This window comes from Urocitellus parryii, chromosome 2 (assembly GCF_045843805.1).
Source record: "Urocitellus parryii isolate mUroPar1 chromosome 2, mUroPar1.hap1, whole genome shotgun sequence".
Taxonomy (NCBI): domain Eukaryota; kingdom Metazoa; phylum Chordata; class Mammalia; order Rodentia; family Sciuridae; genus Urocitellus; species Urocitellus parryii.
Genome location: NC_135532.1, coordinates 82678205 through 82699597, shown reverse-complemented (window position 1 = coordinate 82699597; position 21393 = coordinate 82678205). Strand labels below are relative to the sequence as shown.

At 36.0% G+C, this 21393-nt stretch overlaps 1 protein-coding gene across 5 annotated transcripts in view; it reads left to right on the top strand.

Moving 5' to 3' along the window:
- Sacs (sacsin molecular chaperone) overlaps positions 1-21393 on the top strand; it is a 77568-nt gene that overhangs the window by 41676 nt on the left and 14499 nt on the right. For 4 of the 5 annotated variants that reach the window (XM_026394967.2, XM_026394966.2, XM_026394963.2 and 1 more), the window contains exons 6-9: positions 4650-4796; positions 7060-8554; positions 9442-9533; positions 19318-19344. In XM_026394967.2, coding sequence (XP_026250752.2) covers positions 4650-4796; positions 7060-8554; positions 9442-9533; positions 19318-19344 — 1761 coding nt within the window. The remainder of the gene's footprint in view (positions 1-4649; positions 4797-7059; positions 8555-9441; positions 9534-19317; positions 19345-21393) is intronic. The other variant, XM_026394965.2, reaches the window with a different exon arrangement.

The window sequence follows — 21393 nt, the reverse complement described above, 5'->3', positions numbered from 1 at the left end:
GTGTTTTATTCTATTCAATCACTTTGGATTTATATTTTTACTAAGATGATGGGATACCCTTTCCATATACATAACATTTTTTGAATTTTGGAAAGAAGGTTGTGCTTTGTGTGTGTTTTGTTTTCTACTTCAGGGGTACTTTACACTAGGAGTGAGAGGAAAGATTGAAGGGGAGGAGGAAACAGGAAAATGAAAGAAAAGATAACAAAAGAGCCATAGCCAGTAGATTACTCTGAGCATACTTATACTCTGAAGCAATGTATTAAAAAGAGTGTTCATAACTTTTAGTGCAGCTCTGAAGTTGATAGGGTGATTGTAAATGACTATAAATGAAAAAGAAGGTTCGGTTCCCTTTGCTCACAGATTTTCAGAGAGATGAGTCATACAGTTTAAAAAGATGCTTTGTGATTTAGGAGGGTGATCACCATTGGTAACTAAGTATTTGGCATAGTCATAACTTAGATGCTTTGTGATTTGGAAGTTGCACTTTCTTTATTCTTTAAAAAGAGACGTATGAGTCCTGGTAACATCAGAAGGCTTGCATTTTGGATCTGAGTTCCTGCCACTGTGCTGATTTATGGTCAGTCACATCAGAGGTCATATTGTTTCAAGCGAGGTTTAATGTGTAAGATTTCTCGACTCTTAAGTCTGTGACTGAAGGTAATCATGTGGCAAGACGTCCAACTTGGATTCTAGGGACCTCAGGCTATGTCCTAGACCTACATGGGGCTACCATACTGTCAGCTCTTCAGGCACAGGTGCACCAAGTGGCACCTCTGATCCTTACATTTATTCCTGCTCACCTACAATTGGTAACAAGGGCAAAATCTGTCTCCTAGTTAGTTTGATGATTAAATAAGATCATAGACATGATAATGTTTGTGTCTGGTATTATTCTGATGTTGTGTATGTACTGTAGAACCATAAAGGTAAGATTGTAATGAGATGTTAGAAAGATTTTGCTTCAAAATTCTGCCAGATGTCTGGGATATTTTGCTTCCAGTCTTTTTACCTCATTAAAAAATATTTTAAATAAGATTATTTAGTTGAGTTGGTGCATATTTATGGATAGCCTCTTTAAAAGCATTATCCATTTAATCATTTTTAAAACAAAAGTCGAGCCAGGCGGGGTGGTGCATGCCTATAATCCCAACAGCTTGGGAGGCTGAGGCAGGAGGATCATGAGTACAAAGCCAGCCTCAGCCAAAGTGAGGTGCTAAGCAACTCAGTGAGAGCCTGTCTGTAAATAAAATACAGATTAGACCTGGGGATGTGGCTCAGTGGTGGAATGCCGTTGAGTTCAATCCCTGGCATGCTCCTCCCCAGAAAAAGGTGACATATAAAAATAGGTGACAGTGATCTTTATCTGTATTTTAAAAAGATTTATTGAAGATTCTCTGTGCTCTTGCATATTTGGGAATGACTTTCTCTTGCCTTTAGACATGAGCAATCTTCTTGGATCACAATTTATTTCTGTTTTTTTTTTCCTCCATGTAGTGATATTTAGAATTTATATGAGAACTCTTCTGTATAGCTTGTTTTTATTTCTTTTTATATAATGAGTTAATAGAAGGCTAAGATGGTAAATCAGATGCACCAGAGTAAGAGATCTTACCCAACATTGCACTTAATGAGTCTTTCAAAGATAAGAGTTAAGACATACAGGTGAAGGGAACACGGAAAAGTCTGGGACTCCTCTTACCTATCTTCAGGTTCTTTGATGCTGTTAGGACACACACTGGCCTTGGTTTAACAGAAATGGTCCCTGAGTTGTACATGTGGATGGATCATAACTTAACATAGGAGCTATTCCAGTCATAAAACACACTCATATTTTTCTCTGATAATCACAAAACTATGACATTTTCAAGTGGATTATCCTTCATAAATGTATAAATTCCAGATGTTTTTACAATAAGCTGCCTTTTTGAAGCTATCCAATAGCTAAGGACTCTCCTCCTAGTAAATACTGCGAGTTTCCCCAGAGATCTGTCATCAGCATGTTTACAAGGAGACTTAGCTAGGCCATCTCTTTCTTGAGTATTCCCTAGGTAAAGAAGGTAGGTTGCAGGCCTCTGCTAATTTTTTTCTACTGAAATGCACATTTTCTTCTTTCGGGATGCTTTTCTCATAAATATCTCATTTTTGGAACTAAGAGCACCCCCCTTTTAATCAGGTGCTGATTTAATAGGTGGTGGAGGTTAAATTGATCTCAGTGTTAGAAACAGAGAGAGATCCAGTGAGACTCCCAAGTTGATTGGAGCAAGGGAAAAATATGTGGTCTCTCCTAATTCCAGGATGAGTATGATCAGAATTAACCCTTGAATTAAAGACACTGAGAATTGACAAGGCTTTTCTTGCTGGATGCATAGACTTGAGAAGGGATGTATCTGGCCCACTTTGACCAGTTCCCTGTGCTGCTGTAGGGTCATGTTTGTCTTTGGTTCTGTGAACAGACAGGGTGTAAGGAAGCTCCGGTTCCCAAGGCCTAGGAAAGCTCTGCTTATGGGGTGGTTTTCACTGTGTTCCTTCTTTTAGGACCTATAATAGCAATTTGAATACGTACAAAAGCCTCCGAAAAGAGATGTGAGGGGGAAATTATTTTTCAACAAGCATTTTATTTGAATTTTCCAAAAAAAGGTCCTGTTGCTTTGTAATTTAATGAATGTTTTAAATAGGCAGTCAAGCAGTAAAGAGTTGGCTGCCGGCTTTCCTGTTAGTGGGAGGGATGGTGGGTCTTCCTTTGGGCTGGTGGTCTGCTGCATTCCTGGTAATGTTTTATTCAGGGTGTGTCCCCTGCTAAATTTCTTAATTACCTTCCACAGGCCTTACAGTTACATGAGTTCTTTGTAGTTTTGGGTAAGAAGATCACTCGGGCCTGGTGTTCAGTGTTGAGTTTTTGTGGTCCTTTATTCTGTGTCTTCATAGCTATTTTTAATGGACATGGAGCAGGCAGAACCAGGCACTGCTTTGTTAGATTCCATTTTAAATCAACTCGGGTTAACTGTTGTACAATAACAATATGTGTTTGTTACTATTCCTATGATATTGTGTAAAATTATATATTTTATCATACTATGTAAAGACTGCTAGCATTATATTAAAGACTAATGGTATCATATGCTGATACTGATTACTTTAACACTGACACTTTTAGGTATGTTCTCTCTCCTGGGTGCTGTGCTCAATCTCTTATTTGTATCATCAGATCTTCAATGCTTCTTTGTGGGTAGCTACTATTCTTGTCCTTGTTGCCCAGATGAGGAAACTGAGCCTTCTGACTCTGGTTGATAATGGTCAGGCTGGTGACATCCAGACTTATTTAAGTCCAGAATCCTCTCACTTGTCCTTTCCAAAACAACCTTTGCAGTTTTAATTTATTATTATCCTGATTATTTTGAAATTAGAAGTGACCATTTTTTTTGTAAAACAAAACAGGCTGTCATCTTCATATCTGGGCTTAAATTTAAAGGAGCATGAGGAGAACCATTTGAGGGTGCTGAGAATTGCCTAAGTTCATTTTCATAGTGTATAAATACACATAGCATAGCTTTTTTTTTTTTTTTTTTTTTGTACCACTGAGCCACATCCCCAGCCCTTTTTTTGTTTTTTGTTTTATTTTATTTAGAGACAGGGTCTGGTTAAATTGCTTAGCCTTGCTAAATTACTAAATCTGGCTTCGAACTTGCCTCCTGCCTCACCTCCTGAGCTACTGGGATTACAGGCATTTGCCATCACACCTGGCACACATTATTGTGTATGTGTTATTAAATAACTATTTTTAAGAGAAAGCATGTTTAAAGTATGAGTTAATACAGTTGAATATTTAAAAGAATGTTAGAGCTTCTCAAAATAGAGTCCCAAAAATATTGGTGCAGAATTATAAAAATAACTTTTTAAAGAAGCTACTTTGGGTACATGTATGAAGATACAAATTGGTGTCAACATACTTTATATATAATCAGATATGAAAAATTGTGTTGTATACATGTAACAAGAATTAGAATGCATTCCACTGTCATTTATTTAAAAATTATAATAAATAAACAAAAGAGAAGCTACTTTGGATATAATTCTGGATCACATATTTAAACATTTGTCACATTAATGACTTTTTAAATTTTATAAGTAATACCTTATGTAGAAAACAAAAAGCAAAACTAAAAAAAGGCAAAACTCCAGAATTTTTTTTTTTTTAAAGAGAGAGTGAGAGAGGAGAGAGAGAGAGAGAGAGAGAGAGAGAGAATTTTTAACATTTATTTTTTAGTTCTCGGCGGACACAACATCCTTGTTGGTATGTGGTGCTGAGGATCGAACCCGGGTCGCACGCATGCCAGGCGAGCGCGCTACCGCTGAGCCACATCTCCAGCCCCAAAACTCCAGAATTTATAACATGATTATTAATAGTGAAGAATTATTTTTCATTTTATTGAATAATACATTAATAAGGTTTTTTTGGTCAGCAATAAATTCTTGATTTATTCAGCTGCTAATTTTTACCATTACATTCTTTTTACTGTGAAAATAATTGAAATTATAATGAATTCTGAATTCTGTCACTGCATTCACTTCTCTCCATTTTCCCTTCCAAAAAAAAAAAAAAAAAGTGTACTACTTTCTGAATATCTGCCTTGCATTTTAACACCTAGGGTCAGCTCTCTATGTGTACAACAATGCGGTTTTCACTCCAGAGGACTGGCATGGCATTCAAGAAATAGCAAGAAGCAGGAAAAAGGATGATCCATTGAAGGTTGGAAGATTTGGAATTGGGTTTAATTCGGTCTACCACATAACAGGTGTAGTATTTGACTTTTAAGTCTTGATAATGGAAGATATTTTAGACTAAATTGTATAATTTATTTGGTTAATTTTAGAAATGATACTCTTTTAAAGACATCTTTCCCACATTCTTCTGTCAGTAGCAAGAAGTATGTTAATGAATATCAGTGTTCCAAAGTTTCTAAAATCATCATAGTTAATTGTACCCAAATTGTGCTTCATTATGTCATGTTAAGAGTTAAAGTTATTATGATTCTATGGAATCAGTGTAATATATTGTTATATTGTGTGTGATTTAAATTGTAGCTTTTGAAGTATGAAAATTGTCATTATGAAAATTTGTTATGCTAGAAATCTCTAAGAGTTAAACTGATTCATATAGATTTCCTTGTACATGTTTGCACATATCAGAAGGTTAAAGAGAAAGTGTAGTATCTCATTGGTACTGAATAACTGAAAAAAAACGAAGGTCTTTAAATTGGTTCTGATATCTCTCTCTATTTTTTTCTCTTGAGTAAACATGCTATTCTTCTTAGATTTACCAGTATTTTAGAGATCACTTTGAAATCATGTTTTGAATCTGGAAAGAACCTGAGGTTTCTAGAACATAGATAAAATTGGAAATGCTTGAAACTCTTAGTGTAGACATTTCTAAGAGTAATGTCTGATCTTCCAAAATCACAGCTTTTAGTGCTTACTATAGTTGTGCAATAAAAATTCTTTGTTGAATTGGTTCTTACTATAGTTTTGTTTGAAATTGATTTTAGGAGAAGGAGAGACTGAGTAGGTAGGGCTGTGACTATAGGTAGGATGACCCAGTATTTTATCATTGAAATTGGAACATGTTCAGGAGTAAAGGAGGGTGTTATTATTTTCAGACAATTAGCCTAAATTAGAATTGTCCTGGGCAAATGGAAAGTGGGATCTTCCTAACTATACCTGAATTTTACTAAACTGTTGCACTTACATTAATATTGATCTATTAAATAACATTGAATGTCTCGTATATGAAAATTACATTAAATTATATATTGGAGTATATTACATATGAATAATAATATTCATGTGTTCACTTATTCACAAGTTAGCCCTCAGGACTGCAACATATGGTGGTTTTGAAGTGTTATGTAGTATGTATACGAATCACACAAGTGTGGAGACTATTCTGCAGGAATGAACCATGAAGTTAGAACCAGGCTGATAAATCAGCATTTGTATCTCAATGTGGTTTTGTTAAGTTGACAATGAGCACATTTATGTGGGACATTAACTGGAGAGAATTCTCTAACCTGAGGATTTGAGAGGCTGTAGGTAATGCTTTTATAGTGTCAGAAATCTCCTTAACCTGATTTCAGTCATGGGTATTTGGCATTGTGTAATGGGTATACAGACAAGTGTGTCCTGGACCGTAATGTTGCCACGTGGTTAAATCCATCCATTTGCTATCCAAGAGCTTATGAGTTTGTGATTGTGACAGTTAACCACACGTAGATATTAAGGGTTGACATCATGGCGTTACTTCTTGGATGAAGCTTAGGTGCTAACATCTGCATGTGAGACCACATATATCAGAATTACCTTGGGAATTTCACCAAAGGGCATCATGGATAGAATTTCTTTTAATACAGTAGGTCTGACACATCTAGTTTTTTTCTACCAGTGTTGAAATATCACTCAGTCTTTGATTAAGAATCAGTTGAAGCAATTTTCACTTCAGGGCCATGTTATAGAAAAAATATGTGTTTCTAAGTACTATACAGGCTCAGTGTGGTGAGACTCTTCCAATGTGAGAAGCACTTTCACCTGAGGGAGCTCACTTCTTATTCACTAGAGGGCCTGTGCTTGTTAGTGACATGGTGGGCAGAACCACCTGCATTATAGTTCTCCTCCCATCTTCTTTTCATAGTATAGAGTTGAATTTTAAATTTTGAGCATAGGTTGTAACTTTGTTAATTGGGTTCAGTGTGGCTGTGGGGGCTGAGTATAAATATCAAATGTTCTTTATATCCTATGTTTAATGACTTTGAATATACAGCCTAGGTTTTCACAATAATTATGGACAGTTTCTGGGCCTGGAACTTGTTATTGATTAGATTGAATCAAAAGATAAATCATTTTTAATGTTCAAAGCATTACTTTTTCAATGCCAAATTAAGTCAGTTTTTGAATCATGTTTTTCAGGTGCTAGATTTTGATGGTAATTTTAATCTTATTATAACCACTTATTATCACAGTGCATTAAATTTCAGAGTTGATCATGACTTTAATTTTTATTTACAGATGTTCCTTGTATCTTTAGTGGTGACCAGATTGGGATGTTAGATCCTCATCAAACACTTTTTGGCCCCCATGAATCAGGCCAGTGTTGGAATCTCAAAGATGACAGCAAGGAAATTAGTGAGCTTTCAGACCAGTTTGCACCTTTTATTGGCATTTTTGGAAGCACCAAGGAAACATTTATAAATGGCAATTTTCCAGGAACTTTTTTCCGTTTCCCTCTTCGCTTACAACCTTCGCAGCTTAGTAGCAACCTCTATAACAAGCAGAAAGTTCTTGAATTGTTTGAATCTTTTAGGGCAGACGCAGACACAGTACTGCTCTTTCTGAAAAGTGTGCAGGATGTCTCTTTACATGTGCGAGAGGCTGATGGGACAGAGAAACTGGTGTTTAGAGTGACTGCCAGTGAAAATAAGGCCCTGAAACATGAACGGCCAAATTCTGTAAAGATTCTGGAAACTGCAATAAGTAACTATTGTAAGAAGATTCCAAGCAATAGTATCACCTGTGTAACATACCATATAAATATAGTTTTAGAAGATGAGAGTACTAAGGATGCACAGAAGACATCTTGGCTGGTGTGTAACAGTGTGGGTGGGCGAGGGATTTGTAGTAAACTTGACTCTTTAGCTGATGAATTGAAATTTGTCCCAATCATTGGAATAGCCATGTCTTTGTCATGCAGAGGTGACGAAGAAAAAGGAGCAATATCTGATTTCTCAGGAAAAGCATTTTGTTTTCTTCCTTTACCTCCTGGTGAGGAGAGCAGAACTGGGCTCCCAGTCCACATCAGTGGGTTCTTCGGCCTGACTGACAACCGCAGGAGCATAAAATGGAGAGAGCTGGACCAGTGGAGAGATCCAGCAGCCCTGTGGAATGAATTTCTTGTTGTGAATGTTGTCCCAAAAGCATATGCCACCTTGATCTTAGATTCAATAAAACGTCTGGAGATGGAAAAGAGCTCTGATTTCCCTTTGTCTGTGGATGTTATCTACAAGCTTTGGCCTGAGGCCAGCAAAGTCAAGGTGCATTGGCAACCGGTATTGGGGCCTCTGTTTAGTGAATTATTCCAAAATGCTGTGATTTACTCAATCAGTAATGATTGGATCAAGTTGGAACAAGCCTATTTTTCAGAACTTGATGAAAGTTTGGAATACACAGAATCTGTGCTCAACTACCTCCAGAGCTCAGGGAAGCAGATTGCCAGGGTGCCAGCAAATCTGGCTGCTGCAGTTCAGCTCAATGCTGTTGCCTCCTCCAGCTCCACGCCTATGAGGAAGGTGACACCTGCATGGGTGCGGCAGGTGCTGAGGAAGTGTGCACATTTGGGCAGTGCTGAAGAAAAGCTTCACCTTCTGGAATTTGTGCTTTCTGACCAAGCCTACAGTGAGCTGCTTGGGCTGGAGCTGCTACCTTTGCAAAATGGAAATTTCATCCCCTTTTCCTCATCTGTGTCAGATCAAGATGTTATTTATATTACCTCAGAAGAGTATCCAAGGTAGAGATGATCATACCTCTCAAATGCTTGTTTACTCTGGGGCTTCCTGCCCCTCCCCGCATCTTTTATTGTAAAACATATTAGTTAGCTATGTAGATTTTGTGGTTGGGAAGGTTTTTTGAAGAAATATTTTGTTAAAATACTAAAGGATATGTTGCACATTTTAAAATGCAAAAGGGTGCCAGTTATTTATCATTTAAAAAATTATCTAAAAGCTGGGCATGGTAGCATACATCTGTAGTCTCAGATACTTGGGAGGCTGAGGCAGAAGGATTATTTGAGCTCAGGAGTTCAAGGCCAATGTGGCAATAGTGAGACCCCATCTCAAAAAAAAGTTATCCAAGTAGTTATTTACCTTAAATTTGAATAGCATCCCTGAGAACCATGATTATAAAGTGCTAGTAATAACTAAGTCAGATTAGTCTCTATTGAGGTGTTTTGATGTATCTCTTTATAACTGAGGGTATGTATTGACATTTCAGAAAGGAAAACTGATTTTATCCTATGGTGTTTAGAACATGTCTGAATTATTTTTTAAGTATTTTTCTTTAGTTGTAGATGTACACAATGACTTTATTTATTTATTTATTTTTATGTGGTGCTGAGGATTGAACCCAGTGCCTCACACGTGCTAGGCAAGCGCTCTATCACTGGGCCACAACCCAATATGGTACACAATACCCTCATATTTTAAGCCAAAGCCTAGGTAATAATTGGTCAAAAGTACTCAAACTTAATTTCATCTGTATACTTTATGTAAATTTAATCTTATCATTTTATGTAAGACAAAAATAGTAGGTTTAACTGGCTTGAAATTCTATGGTAGAATATTTTTTAATTTTAGAATTATTAAAAGATTATAATTGCGTGTGCCTTTCATTTTCTAGGTCCCTTTTCCCAGGTCTTGAAGGAAGATTTATTTTGGATAACTTGAAACCTCACCTTCTAGCTGCTTTAAAGGAAGCTGCCCAAACCCGAGGTATTGTAGTTGTTTAGAATTTTTTAAAAAAACAAACCTCTTGCTGGGCATGGTGGTGCATGCCTGTAATTCCAGTGGTGTGGGAGGCTGAGTCAGGAGGATCACAAGTTCAAAGCCAGCTTCAGCAATTTAGAGAGGGCCAGAGCAAGTTATCGAGACTCTGTCTCAAAATAAAAAGGACTGGGGATGTGGCTCAGTGGTTAAGTGCCCCTGGGTTCAATCCCTGCTACCCCCATGCCCCCCCAAAAAATGAATCTTACAAGGATGTAAATAGGTTTTGTAAGTTTTCTATTAATAATTATTCATTTTAGACTTGTCAATCAATGATTGTATATGGTTCAGCCTAACAGTATTGCTATATTTTAAGATATTTCAGAAGTCATTCTAGCATCTAAAAGAATCCAAACATAATGTATGTAAGAGTCTCTCCTGTCATGGTCTGATGGTGGCTATTTACAGAATCTCATCTTTACCAGTGTAGGGCTTTGCATTTTTTTCTAGTGCTTTTCATTTTGACATTTGAGCCTCTTCTCCTCACACCTTGCAGAGCCTGTGTAGTAATAAGGACAGTAATTATTAGTTAAGTGGCATGGATAGGAATAGAAAGGTTAATAAGTTCAAGGACATTACAGAAGTTCAGGTCTTTGACCTTGCCCTCCTTGTTTCCTCCAGGGCTTCTTGTGGTTATGCTGGGTTTGCATTAAATGTGATCAGCTTCCTAGAAATGTGAGCTGGTACATTGAACCCCATAAAACTTTTCACTGAAGTATAACATACATACAGAAAAGTGCACATATCATGAATGTTGGCTTAGAGGAATTGTACAAACTGAACATACCTATGTCACCTAGATCAGAAAACAGGACCAGAGTCCCTCTCTTTCCTTTTCAGTTCACAACTCAAGGGGCACAGCAGAAATTAACTTAGCTAGTTATCATCCTTTTAAAAGCAATCATACAGTATGTACTTTTTGTTTTGCTTCTTTAACTTAACTGTAGTGCTACTGAGATTCTTCCAATCATTGTATGGTGGTATAATTGCTCTTATTGCTATAGTACTTCATTGTGTGATGGATTACTTTCTTTTGAAGAGAATATTTGGTTGGTGGCAAATAGTTTCTGATGTGGATATGGATTTACAAATCAGCTGAAAGTTATTCAGAGCCAAATTAGGTGAAAAGAATAGAAGGCCAACAGAGTAATACTACTTTGGCTTGGAATTTTTCAGATATCCTGTTGTATAGAGTGTGGCCAAAGTTTGCTTTTCTAGTCCCAGTGGATTGGTTGGGGGAGAACACACTTGGTGTTATATTTGTAGGAGTGAGTTAAATTTATAAGTTAATTTTGGTAATTTGATATCTTTACAAAGTTCAGTCTTCCTACTTTACATATTTTCTCTCTCTCTCTTTTTTTTTTTGTTCTTAGGACTTAACCCAGAGGTACTTTACCAGTTAGCTATATCCCCTATATCAAAAAAAATATTTATTTTTTTGAGACAAGGTCTTGCTGAGTTGCTCAGGGCCTTGCTAAATTGCTGAGACTGACCTCAACTTGCAATCCTCCTGCCTCAGCCTCCTGAGTCACTGGGTTTACAAAGTGTGCCACCATGTCCTGCTCATTATCTCTTTTGCATGTCCTGTTATTTCCTGGTCATACCATAAACATTGTGTTTTGTCTCTTGTTAATTTATCTTTTGGTTAATTTTTTTTGAATGTTAACTAGATGTTTATTCAAGGCTTTCTTTTGTTTGTTTTTCATCATCCATCATGTGTACTTATGGCAGCCAGTGTCCTGTTCTTCTATTGAGCCCTAGAATTAAATGCAGTAACTCACAATGTAGTTATAGGCAGCATTAGAAAAACCACAGGCTTCTTTACATGTGTCCTGCCCCTGCAAAATATGGAGGAGCTTGCTGTAAGAAACATACTGAGAATGTGCAGATTCTCTTCCTAAATTTACCAATTGGGTCATTCTACCTTTTGGAGGTGTGGGGTATATGAGTATGAGAAGAGAGAGGCCGAAAATATCGTTTGTGGAGATCTCTTCATGTGGTAGGAAACACCAAAAATACATACAACATTTGGTATTTTGTGTTCCAAGTAATGGTTACTCCATTGTTTTGCTGACAGAAAGCACCGTGGACTCTCAACTTGTGTTTACCTGTAAAACTGCTCACCCAGTCTTGAAAGTACTGCTGCATGAAATTGAAATGTGAGGTTTCTTCCCATGCAGTGGATAGTTCTCTTCTACTTCTGTAACTCAAACAATTTCTCTTATTATTTGATAATTTCTCCTTTTACTTATAACACATTTAAATTCTTAGTCAAATAGTAATTACTACTTGTATTTTCAATGTTTACATCTATTGTCCTTTTGTCATTAGCAATTGAACATGTTTCAGTATCTTCTATTTCAGGGAAAGCAAAAGAAACCTTGACTTTGATTTCAATTCTTGAATTCTGTCACAGTCCAGTTTCTAAAAGAGTAGTCTTATTACTCTGATCATTCATTATCACTGTAAACAGACTTTTACTTCTACTATCATTCCTCTGAACGCTGGTTGAAGTCAACTATTAATAATTTCTGTGTTATTATGTTTAGTGTATTCTTTTTTCCCTTTTATATGATCTGCCTGAAGATCTCGTGCTGTTGCTCACTACTTTATACCCTCTGCTTTTAAGCTACTATTCTTTCTTTTATCCTCCTATATTTTTGACTATTCCCAGAATTATTTGTGAATCCCTGTTCTTTAGTTAACTCCCTAAATATGAGTTAGTTCAGGGGCTCCTTCTTCAGCTATTTTATTTTATTCTTTATTTTCTTTGAGTATATTTATTTGTGTATTAATGACCTCCATAGCAATCCAGTCTCAGGTGTAATGTAATGAAACAATTAAAAAACTGGCCTTATAGTCACATAAGTCTGGGTTCAAACTTCACTCCTTGATTTATTGTGTGACTTTGAACAAAATCATCACCCTCTCTGAACCTCTGTTTCCTCTTTGATGCACTGGTATCCTTCCATAAGGATGTATTTGATGTCCTCCAGTTTTGATTACATGGGTTACAGGAATACTGCTGTATTGTGAGGTTAATGAAATGAGAATAAAGATTGAGTGGATGGTGGCACCAGTCACATGTTACCAACTGAATTTTATCCAGATTTGTATAAATTACAGTAGGACAGATTATTAAGAAGATTTTTTTGAGGACAAAATAATGTATACAGAATCTATCTATCTATCTATCTATCTATCTATCTATATTTGTCTATTATGTATGTTGCTTAGCTCAATTCCTAGCACATAGTAGATATTAATAAATGGCATTTATTATGAATGATCATTTTACACTTGGAGTTTCATAAGTATTTCAAAAATAAAACATTTTCAAAAACTTTAGTCCTCACCTGAAATCATTTCTTCTTTTGAATGACCCTGTTGAGAATGATGCCACTATCCATGGGAATTGTTCTAGATGAGTTCTTGTTTGTTGTCTTTTTCTGCAGTTTGCTGGTTGTTTGTTTTAGTCAGCTTTCTCACTTCTGTGACCAAAGACTTGACAAGAGCAATTTTGGGGACGGGGGGAATGTTTATTTGGCACTTAGGATTTCAGAGATCTCAGTGCATAGACATCCAGCTCCACTGCTCTGTGCCTGAGGTGAGGCAGAACATCATGGCAAAAGCAGCTCAGGACATGACAATCGGGAAGCAGAGAGACTAAGCTCAGCTCACTAGGGACAAAATGTATACCCCAGAAGCAGACCCAGTGACCAACCTCCTCCAGCCACACCCTGTCTGCCTACAGTTAACACCCAGTGAATCCATTCAAGTGGATTAATTCACTGATTAGATTAAGCTCTCATAACCCAATCATTTAGCATCTAAACCTTCTTGTCTTTTGTATTACATGAGCTATAGGGGGACACCTCATATCTAAACCATAACACCCCTGCTCCAGGTTTTCCAGTAGATACTGATTTAATCAAAAGAGATCTAGACTTGTTAGTATGTGCCAGATAGTGTTCATGATTCTGAATTATTTCATAATTGTGAAGAGTATCTTAGTGACCTTGCTCCAATCAAAGTTACTCTTCTATTCTAGTCATACAGGCACATACAGCTTGACAGACATAAATGATCCCTTAATTATATGAGAGCAGCAATACCAAGCAGATCTGTCACCACCATGTAGAACAGTGTCTACTTCAAGATAGGTGCTCAATAATTTTCTTAACTGAATCAACATTTTCTCATATCTGTACTTTTGTATATGGTATTTCTTTTGTGTAGGATACTTTCTTTCCATCTTGCATTTGCCCAGGCAACATTTGTGTGTGTGTGTGTGTGTGTGTGTGTGTGTGTGTGTGTTTGTGTGTGGTGCTGGGATTGAATGCAGCACTTGCATATACTAGGCAAGTGCTCTACAAATGAGCTACAGCTCCAGCTTCTAACATTTTTTTAAAATTAATTTTTAAAACTGATACATAAAAACATAAAGATTTTGCATGTTTTGATATATTTATAAATTGTATAATATTTTAAATCAGGTTAAACATGCCCATCTTCTCAAACATTTATCATTTCTTTATGGTGAAAACATTCAAAATTCTTCTAGCTTTGTGAAATACACGGTATATCATTGTTGTATGCAGTCACCCTGCTGTACAATAACACAGTTGGAATTCTTATTCCTGTCTAACTATAACTCATTACCCATCGATGAACTTCTTCCCACCCCTCTCACTTCTCTACTCTCACCATTTCCCGTAACCAGCATTCTTTCAATTTATATGAGATCAACATTTTTACATTCTGTGTATGAGTGAGATCTTGTGGTAACTGTCTTCTGTGCCTGGCTTATTAGCTAGCATAAGGATCTCTGTTTTCATCCATGTTGTTGTGAATGACAGTATTCTATCCTTTTTTATGGCTTGATAGTATTTCATGGTATGTATATACCACTTTATCCATTCATAATATGATGGATACTTAACGTTGTTTCCATTTCTTGCCTATTGTAAATAGTGCTATAGTAAACCTGGGAGTGCAGATGTCTCTGACATGTCAGTTTCTTTTCCTTTAGATATATCCAGGAGTAGTATTGCTAGATCATTGGTAGTTCTAGTTTTAATTTTTTTTGAGGGAACTGCATACTGTCTTTTATAATGGCTGTACTAATCTACATTCCCACCAACAGTGTGTAGTGTTGCGTTTTCTCCACATCCTTGCCAGAACTTGTTATCTTTGTCTTTTTGATAGCAGCAGTTCTTAATTGAATGAGTTGATACTTTATTGTGATTTTGATTTACATTTCCCTTATGATTAATGTTTTTGTGAAGTTTTTCATAAACCTGTTGGCCATTTCTGTGTCTTCTTTTGAGACGTGTCTGTTTAGGACCTTTACCCATTTTTAAATCTGGTTATCTTAAAATCAGCATACTATATTGACGCAGCCACATCAACGTTTATAGCAGCTTAATTCACAATAGCTAGACTATAGAACCAACCTAGGTGTCCCTTAATAAATGAATGGATAAAGAAAATGTAGTATATATACTCAATGGAAAATTACTCAGCTTTAAAAAAGAGTGAAATTATGGTTTGTTCAAGAGTGTAAGTTGTTTAACTTCCATTCATTTGTATAGTTTCCAAACCTATTGATTTCTAGTTTTTATTGTATTGTCATGAGAAAATTTACTTGAAATGGGTTGTGTATCAGATTTATTGATTTGTATATGCTGAACCGTTCTTGCTCTGGAATGAATCCCACTTGATCACTGGGAATCTATTTAGTGTGTTGGTGGCTTCAGTTTGTTAGTATTTTGTTGACAATTTTTATATCTATGTTCATCAAGGATATTGGCCTGTAGCTTTCTTTTCTTCTATTGTTGTGTTCATATCTCATTTATGTATCAGAGCAATTCTGGCCTTTTAGAATGAGTTTGGGAGAATTTCATCTTCCTTCAGGTTTTTTTTTTTTAATAATTTAAGAAGAATTGGTATTAGTTCTTTAGTATTTGGTAGAACTAAGCAGTGAAGTTATCTGGGAGACTTTTTTATTACTGATTCAAACTCATTACTCATTAGTGGTGTATTTAAGTTTTCCTGTTTTTTCATGATTCAGTCTTGCTAGGGTGTATGTGTCCAGAAATTTATCCAATTCTTCTGTCATTGAATTTGTTGTATGATCCTTTGCATTTCTGTAGTATCCATTGTAATGTCTTTCTTTTCCTCTCTAATTTTAATGTATTAAGTCTTCTTTTTTCTTATTTAATCCAGCTAAGGACTTGCTGATTATCTTTACGAAGAGCCAGCTCTACATTTGTCTACTGTATATTTGTTAGTGCTTCCCTTATTTCTGCCCTGATTTTTATACTATTTTTACATCTACTAAATTTTTTTTTTGTACTGAGGACTGAGCTCAGGAGCACTCAGCCACTGAGCCATATCCCCAGTTCCATTTTGCATTTTATTTAGAGATAGGGTCTTACTGAGTTGTTTAGCACCTTGCTTTTGCTGAGATTGGCTTTGAACCCGCCATCCTCCCGTCTCAGCTCCCAAGCCTCTGGGATTACAGGTGTGCACCACTGTGCCCGGCGCCTCCTAACATTTTAAAGTTTTGTTGTTCCATTTTGCATCTTTCCCTGTTGTCTGCTTCTACTATTGTTAACATAGTTATTAAGGTCTTCTTTTTGTTTTTAATATTCATAATAAAGATATGAATTGCCTACATACTGTGTTCTGAGCATTCTGAATTTGTCTGTGTAGTTACTTTGACCAATGCATTGTATACTCTTCAATGTTTTCCTCTTACTTATTAACATCTCTTTTTTTTCAGTTTGAAGAACTCTTAACATTTCTAAACGCATGTGTGGAGGAGATATATTCTCTCAGCTTTTGTTGTCTGGGAATATTTAACTCTCATTTCTAAAGGATAGCTTTGCTGGATACAGCATTCTTTGTTGACATTTTTTTCTTCTTCATTATTGTGAAAATTCCTTACCATTATTGTGAAAATTCCCTCTTTCATTGCCTATAAGGTTTCTGCTGACAAGTCTGCTATCAGGCAAACTTGGACTCTTATTTGTTAATTATTTCCTTAATTTTGAGAATCTTATCTTATACCTTGAGAGCTTGATTGTAATATGTCTTAGGACAGACATGGTTGAGTTAAATCTGACTGGTGATCTTTTGACCTTCCTATACCTGGATGTTTGTTTTCTTTTTAGATTTGGGAAGTTTTCTGTTATTATTTCTTTGAATAAACTTTCTCTCCTTTTGGCATCCTCAAGATCCTTTTAAACCTCCAAATCTGAATAGTTGCTCTTTTATTATTGTCCCGATGTTGATATTAGCTTTCTTCTTTCCTCTTCATTTTTTTTTTGACAGGTTGTTGCTTCCATCTGCCAAGTGAGGCCTGGATTTCAGGAACAGGACTACAAAAGGATGTCAATCATGTCATTTTCCTGTGATTTAGTATTTCTTTCCAAATTAGTGTCTTCTGTTACAGTGTTTTCCATTACCATGAGATAATAGCCTATATCATCATCTCCTTTTGAGAAGCTCAAAGAAATTGAAGGATTTAAATGATTTGCTTGAGTTGTAGAATTGGAGCACAATTCTATTTATTTTTTATTTGCAGGTCTAGGTTATTTATCTATTAAAAAGTGAGTAAATGGGTTAATTCAGAAATTGGGGAAGAAGAGAAGAGTTAGAAGAGCAGGTAACTGGACACTGAATGAAAGGAAAAAGCAATTAAGTGAGACAAATGCTTAACATAGTGGCACCAGGATCCTATTTGTATACTTTTAAATTTTTATATTCATTTATCAGGCATGGTCCTATGCCTTGTTTCATATCATGACCAGAGTCTTCCATAAGTGTTAGTTTCAAATTCCCATATATACCAGGCATCATGCTAAATGAGATTAATATACATAGATGGATAAAATTGAAGAAGTTCACAGTGGAGTGAGGATCCTGATGTAAAAATCATTACTGTCATTTAGTTTGATGGGCACTTAATCAAATATTGAGAATAGAGTGGGTCTATATTGAGGTGGGTGGCAAGTCAGGGAGAGCCCATGTTCTGTCTTGCACATGTAGGGAAAATTCTAGCCACCCCCATAGCTATTTGTTGGATGGAAAGGACCATGTATTAAGAATGGTCTCTTTTACCCTTCCACTCCACTCTCACCCTCACCTTCACCCTCATTCAGGCCACTGTCATCTCTCCTTGAAATGGGGAAATGACCTCTAGTATCTCCCCGTGTTCATTCTTACCCCTCAGGTTGACTCAACGTGCACAAGTATCATCTTTCTAAAATACTACTTTCCTACCACTTCTCAAAAATCTTTCAAAGACTTCCACCTTTTCCTTACAAAAAGGCCTAATCCTTAACCTTTTAACAAGGCTGTTTATTACCTGGCTGCCGCAGCCCGGCTGGCTGGGCAAAATAACCCGGGGGGTGACCAGGAACTTGTGTAGATTGATACAGCAGGAGTGGGAGCCGTTTATTGTAGGACAGGAGGGGTATATATACATTACACACAGCTTATCTTAATTAACATAAACTAGATACAGCAGTCAACCAATAAGGAGTCTCCACACTTAATGGCTTGCTGGCGTTACTTCCCTCTGGCAAAATGCCAGGCGCCATCTTGACTTGTTTACAGACCTTAACACCTGGCTTTGTTTTCTGGGTGTCATAAAGATGCCTGAAACGTGGAAGTCCTACATAAATCTTTGGTGTTATTCCTCTCCTTCCTTGATTTCTTTGTTTCTTGTGATCTTCTCATATTTGGGGAACAGTATGTTCTCCTTCTCCCTTAGGTGTGGGACATGTGGCTTTTGTCTTTGCCATCCTCCTTCATCTTGCTACTTGGTACTCCTCTTGCTTGCCGCCACCTGTGCTTCCAGAGCACTGGGCTCACCACAGCACTACACCGGTACTTCTTGTTTGTATGTTTTTCTAATACCTACTTTCCTCATTAGACAGAGACAGAGTCTGGGACTACGACTGGCTGTTATTTTCTGTGTCACTAGCACTCAGCTGATTTGCCTGACAAATGCCTGCCCTTAAGGTGATTTGAAGGATGTTTAGAAGATTAGAAGAACTTAAATTCCTTTGGTTAGACCTTTGGTTGTCTTAGCTGCCAGGTTGAGCCTAAGATGCCCAAATACACAAACATTTTATCAAGTTACAGCAATCTGCTTGATCAAATAAACGACTTGCCTAGGCAGGGAGGGGTTAGATGTCAATGGAGCAGTTCTTGGAAGTATGTAATTATTGGTGGTTGTCTAAGCAAGTGGTGGGAATATTTGATAAAATTTCCCTTTCTTTTTCATAAACTCAGAATTGTACCTTTACTTTCTTTAAGTATTTAAAAATTATACTTCTCTTTCTCAATTGTTTTCTAGAATCTCTGAAAGTTATATGATGCTAACCTGTGCATAAAGCCCATAAAAGCTTATCAAGTGACTTTATGTGGATGAAATGCAATTGATGCATATAAACTACATGCTTCTTACTTCTTTACTTTGTTTCTGAACTAAAACTCCTGACTGTTATGTAGTTTGGATTAGCTTGCATTGAAATGTCTTTAAAATTTTAAATGTATATTCTGCTACATTAAGAGTTTTGTTTATGTCTTGTCTTTTACATATGATGTGTAAAGATTCTATAGACAGCATTGTCTTAAGATACCAAATAATTGTTACAGCAGTTATGTGAAAATTGTGACAATTTTGGCTTTTCTAAGAATGGATTTAATTACATTCTAGCACAACAACTTCTCTGGGGATATTCAGGTAGGATAACTGACTAAATGTTGTGTTCTTTTGAAGCTTGATGTTTGTGTTCATTTGATTTTTGAATCATGTGTTTTCTTTTATCTATGTAGTTAGAAATTATACCAACAGTTTTTTTTCTTTTGGTGGTAATAACTATTAAAGGAGAGAGGAAACTTGATTAATACAGGTATTTGTTGTTGCACATAGTATAATAAAACCATAGTTAAATGACTTAGAAACAGTTCATTTCACAGGACATTTAGTCTCAAACGAAAGATCACGCAGAAATTTTGTATTTTAAGCTGTGATATTTAATGGGAAAGTGTAACAGTGAATGTACCTCTGTTATATGTACACACAGATATTCAGATGAGAGTGTAGGAAGAATGAATTCTGAGATCTCTCTCACTAGAAAGTTAGAGGCCTCACAATGAACCATTTGATTTTGGCTTAGTGCTGAGGCTGGTGATAGTGGGAGCCCTGTCCTGGGCATGCTGAAGAATCACACCGTGGCCCATCTAGTTTTCATTAGGGACCATTGACTAACTGTCCTCATAATGCCTATTTTGTCATTTTACTGATATATATATATTCTTTATATATATATATATATATATTTTTTTACATAAAACCAACTTTATTCAACTTGTGGTTTTACTTTTCCCAAGTTCATGTTTCACTTAGAAATTTAAAAGATGCAATATTTCCTTTATAGAAATTGTTTCTATGATAAATGTTATTCTTTGAAATAGACCATGCATATAAAATCAGCTTAGAAATCAAATCATTATTGTACTGATAATTGATAATAGATATTAGATTTGGCTTCTGATTTATATTAAAAGTACCTAATTAGTCTGAACTACTATTATAAAAATTTTCCTAAAGCTTTATCAATATATCTTACATTTTGTAACATGTAGTCAAATCAAAGAGGAAAGGAAAATCTTGACTAAAGTAGGCTGCATAGTTAACACTTGCCCTGAGGACTCTACCAGGTTAGGTATAGTTCTTTAAATGCTGTTTCATCTCCTATTCTAAACCAAAGCCTGGAAATCGGTGGCAGAGCATCAGTGTTGTTTAGGAGAATAAATTTGGTCATTGGGACTAATTTTGAACCCCCTTGGCCTGCTGCATATAAAAGTGGGACATTTGTACTTATCCCCGATGCTTAGCAGTGCTGCCGCTAGACTTGTGGCATTCCTGCTAGAGTCTTAGCTGTCAGTTAGAATCTCTTTCCTTTTTGTGTTTGGTCTTTTCCTTTTCTTTATTTTAATATATATGTATACACACATATATACATATATATATGTGTGTGTATACATATATATATTGTATGTATATATACATATATATATTATTTTTGAAGATTTGACTGGACCATTTAATTGGACCATCACTATATCACATATTTATTTACATAGAGATTTTAATATGTTTACACAGTGGAGCATTATTAGAACTCATTAAAGCTGCCATTGCCATGTATGCCCAAAAGTATAAAAAACTCACCTGTACTTGAAGTCTCAGATCAGCACTGTAGCCAGTTGGGTGTGATTCTGGAGGAGTCTGATCAAATGTTGTAAACTTCAGTTAATATTTGGGAATGTGATTTTTTTTTTGGTTAAGTATTTTTTTTTTATTTTAAAAGTGCTTTCCCAACATATAATGATCTTTACAACATTCAAGAGAGGTACATAAATAATACAACACTTTCAAAGATGGAAAAACTCAGGCAGAGATAAGTAAATTATATTGAAGGGCATAATATGTAGCACAATTGGGAAAAGAATTTTAAGTAGACTGCATTATTTCCATTCTTGTTGAACTTGTCTTCACTAAGCATAAACATATAAATAAACATAGACATTAAAAACATAGTTCAGTCTTTGAATAGTGATTCATCCTATTGATGTTGTTATTCTCACCATGTAAGGGATTAACTCATCTATAGTGAAGCAAAATTGCTCATAGAAGAGTTATTCCAAATTCAGTGATCCTACCAGATAATAGTGTAAATAACTGTTACTTTCTCTAGGAACAGATTCACTTCTCTGGTTAACTTCT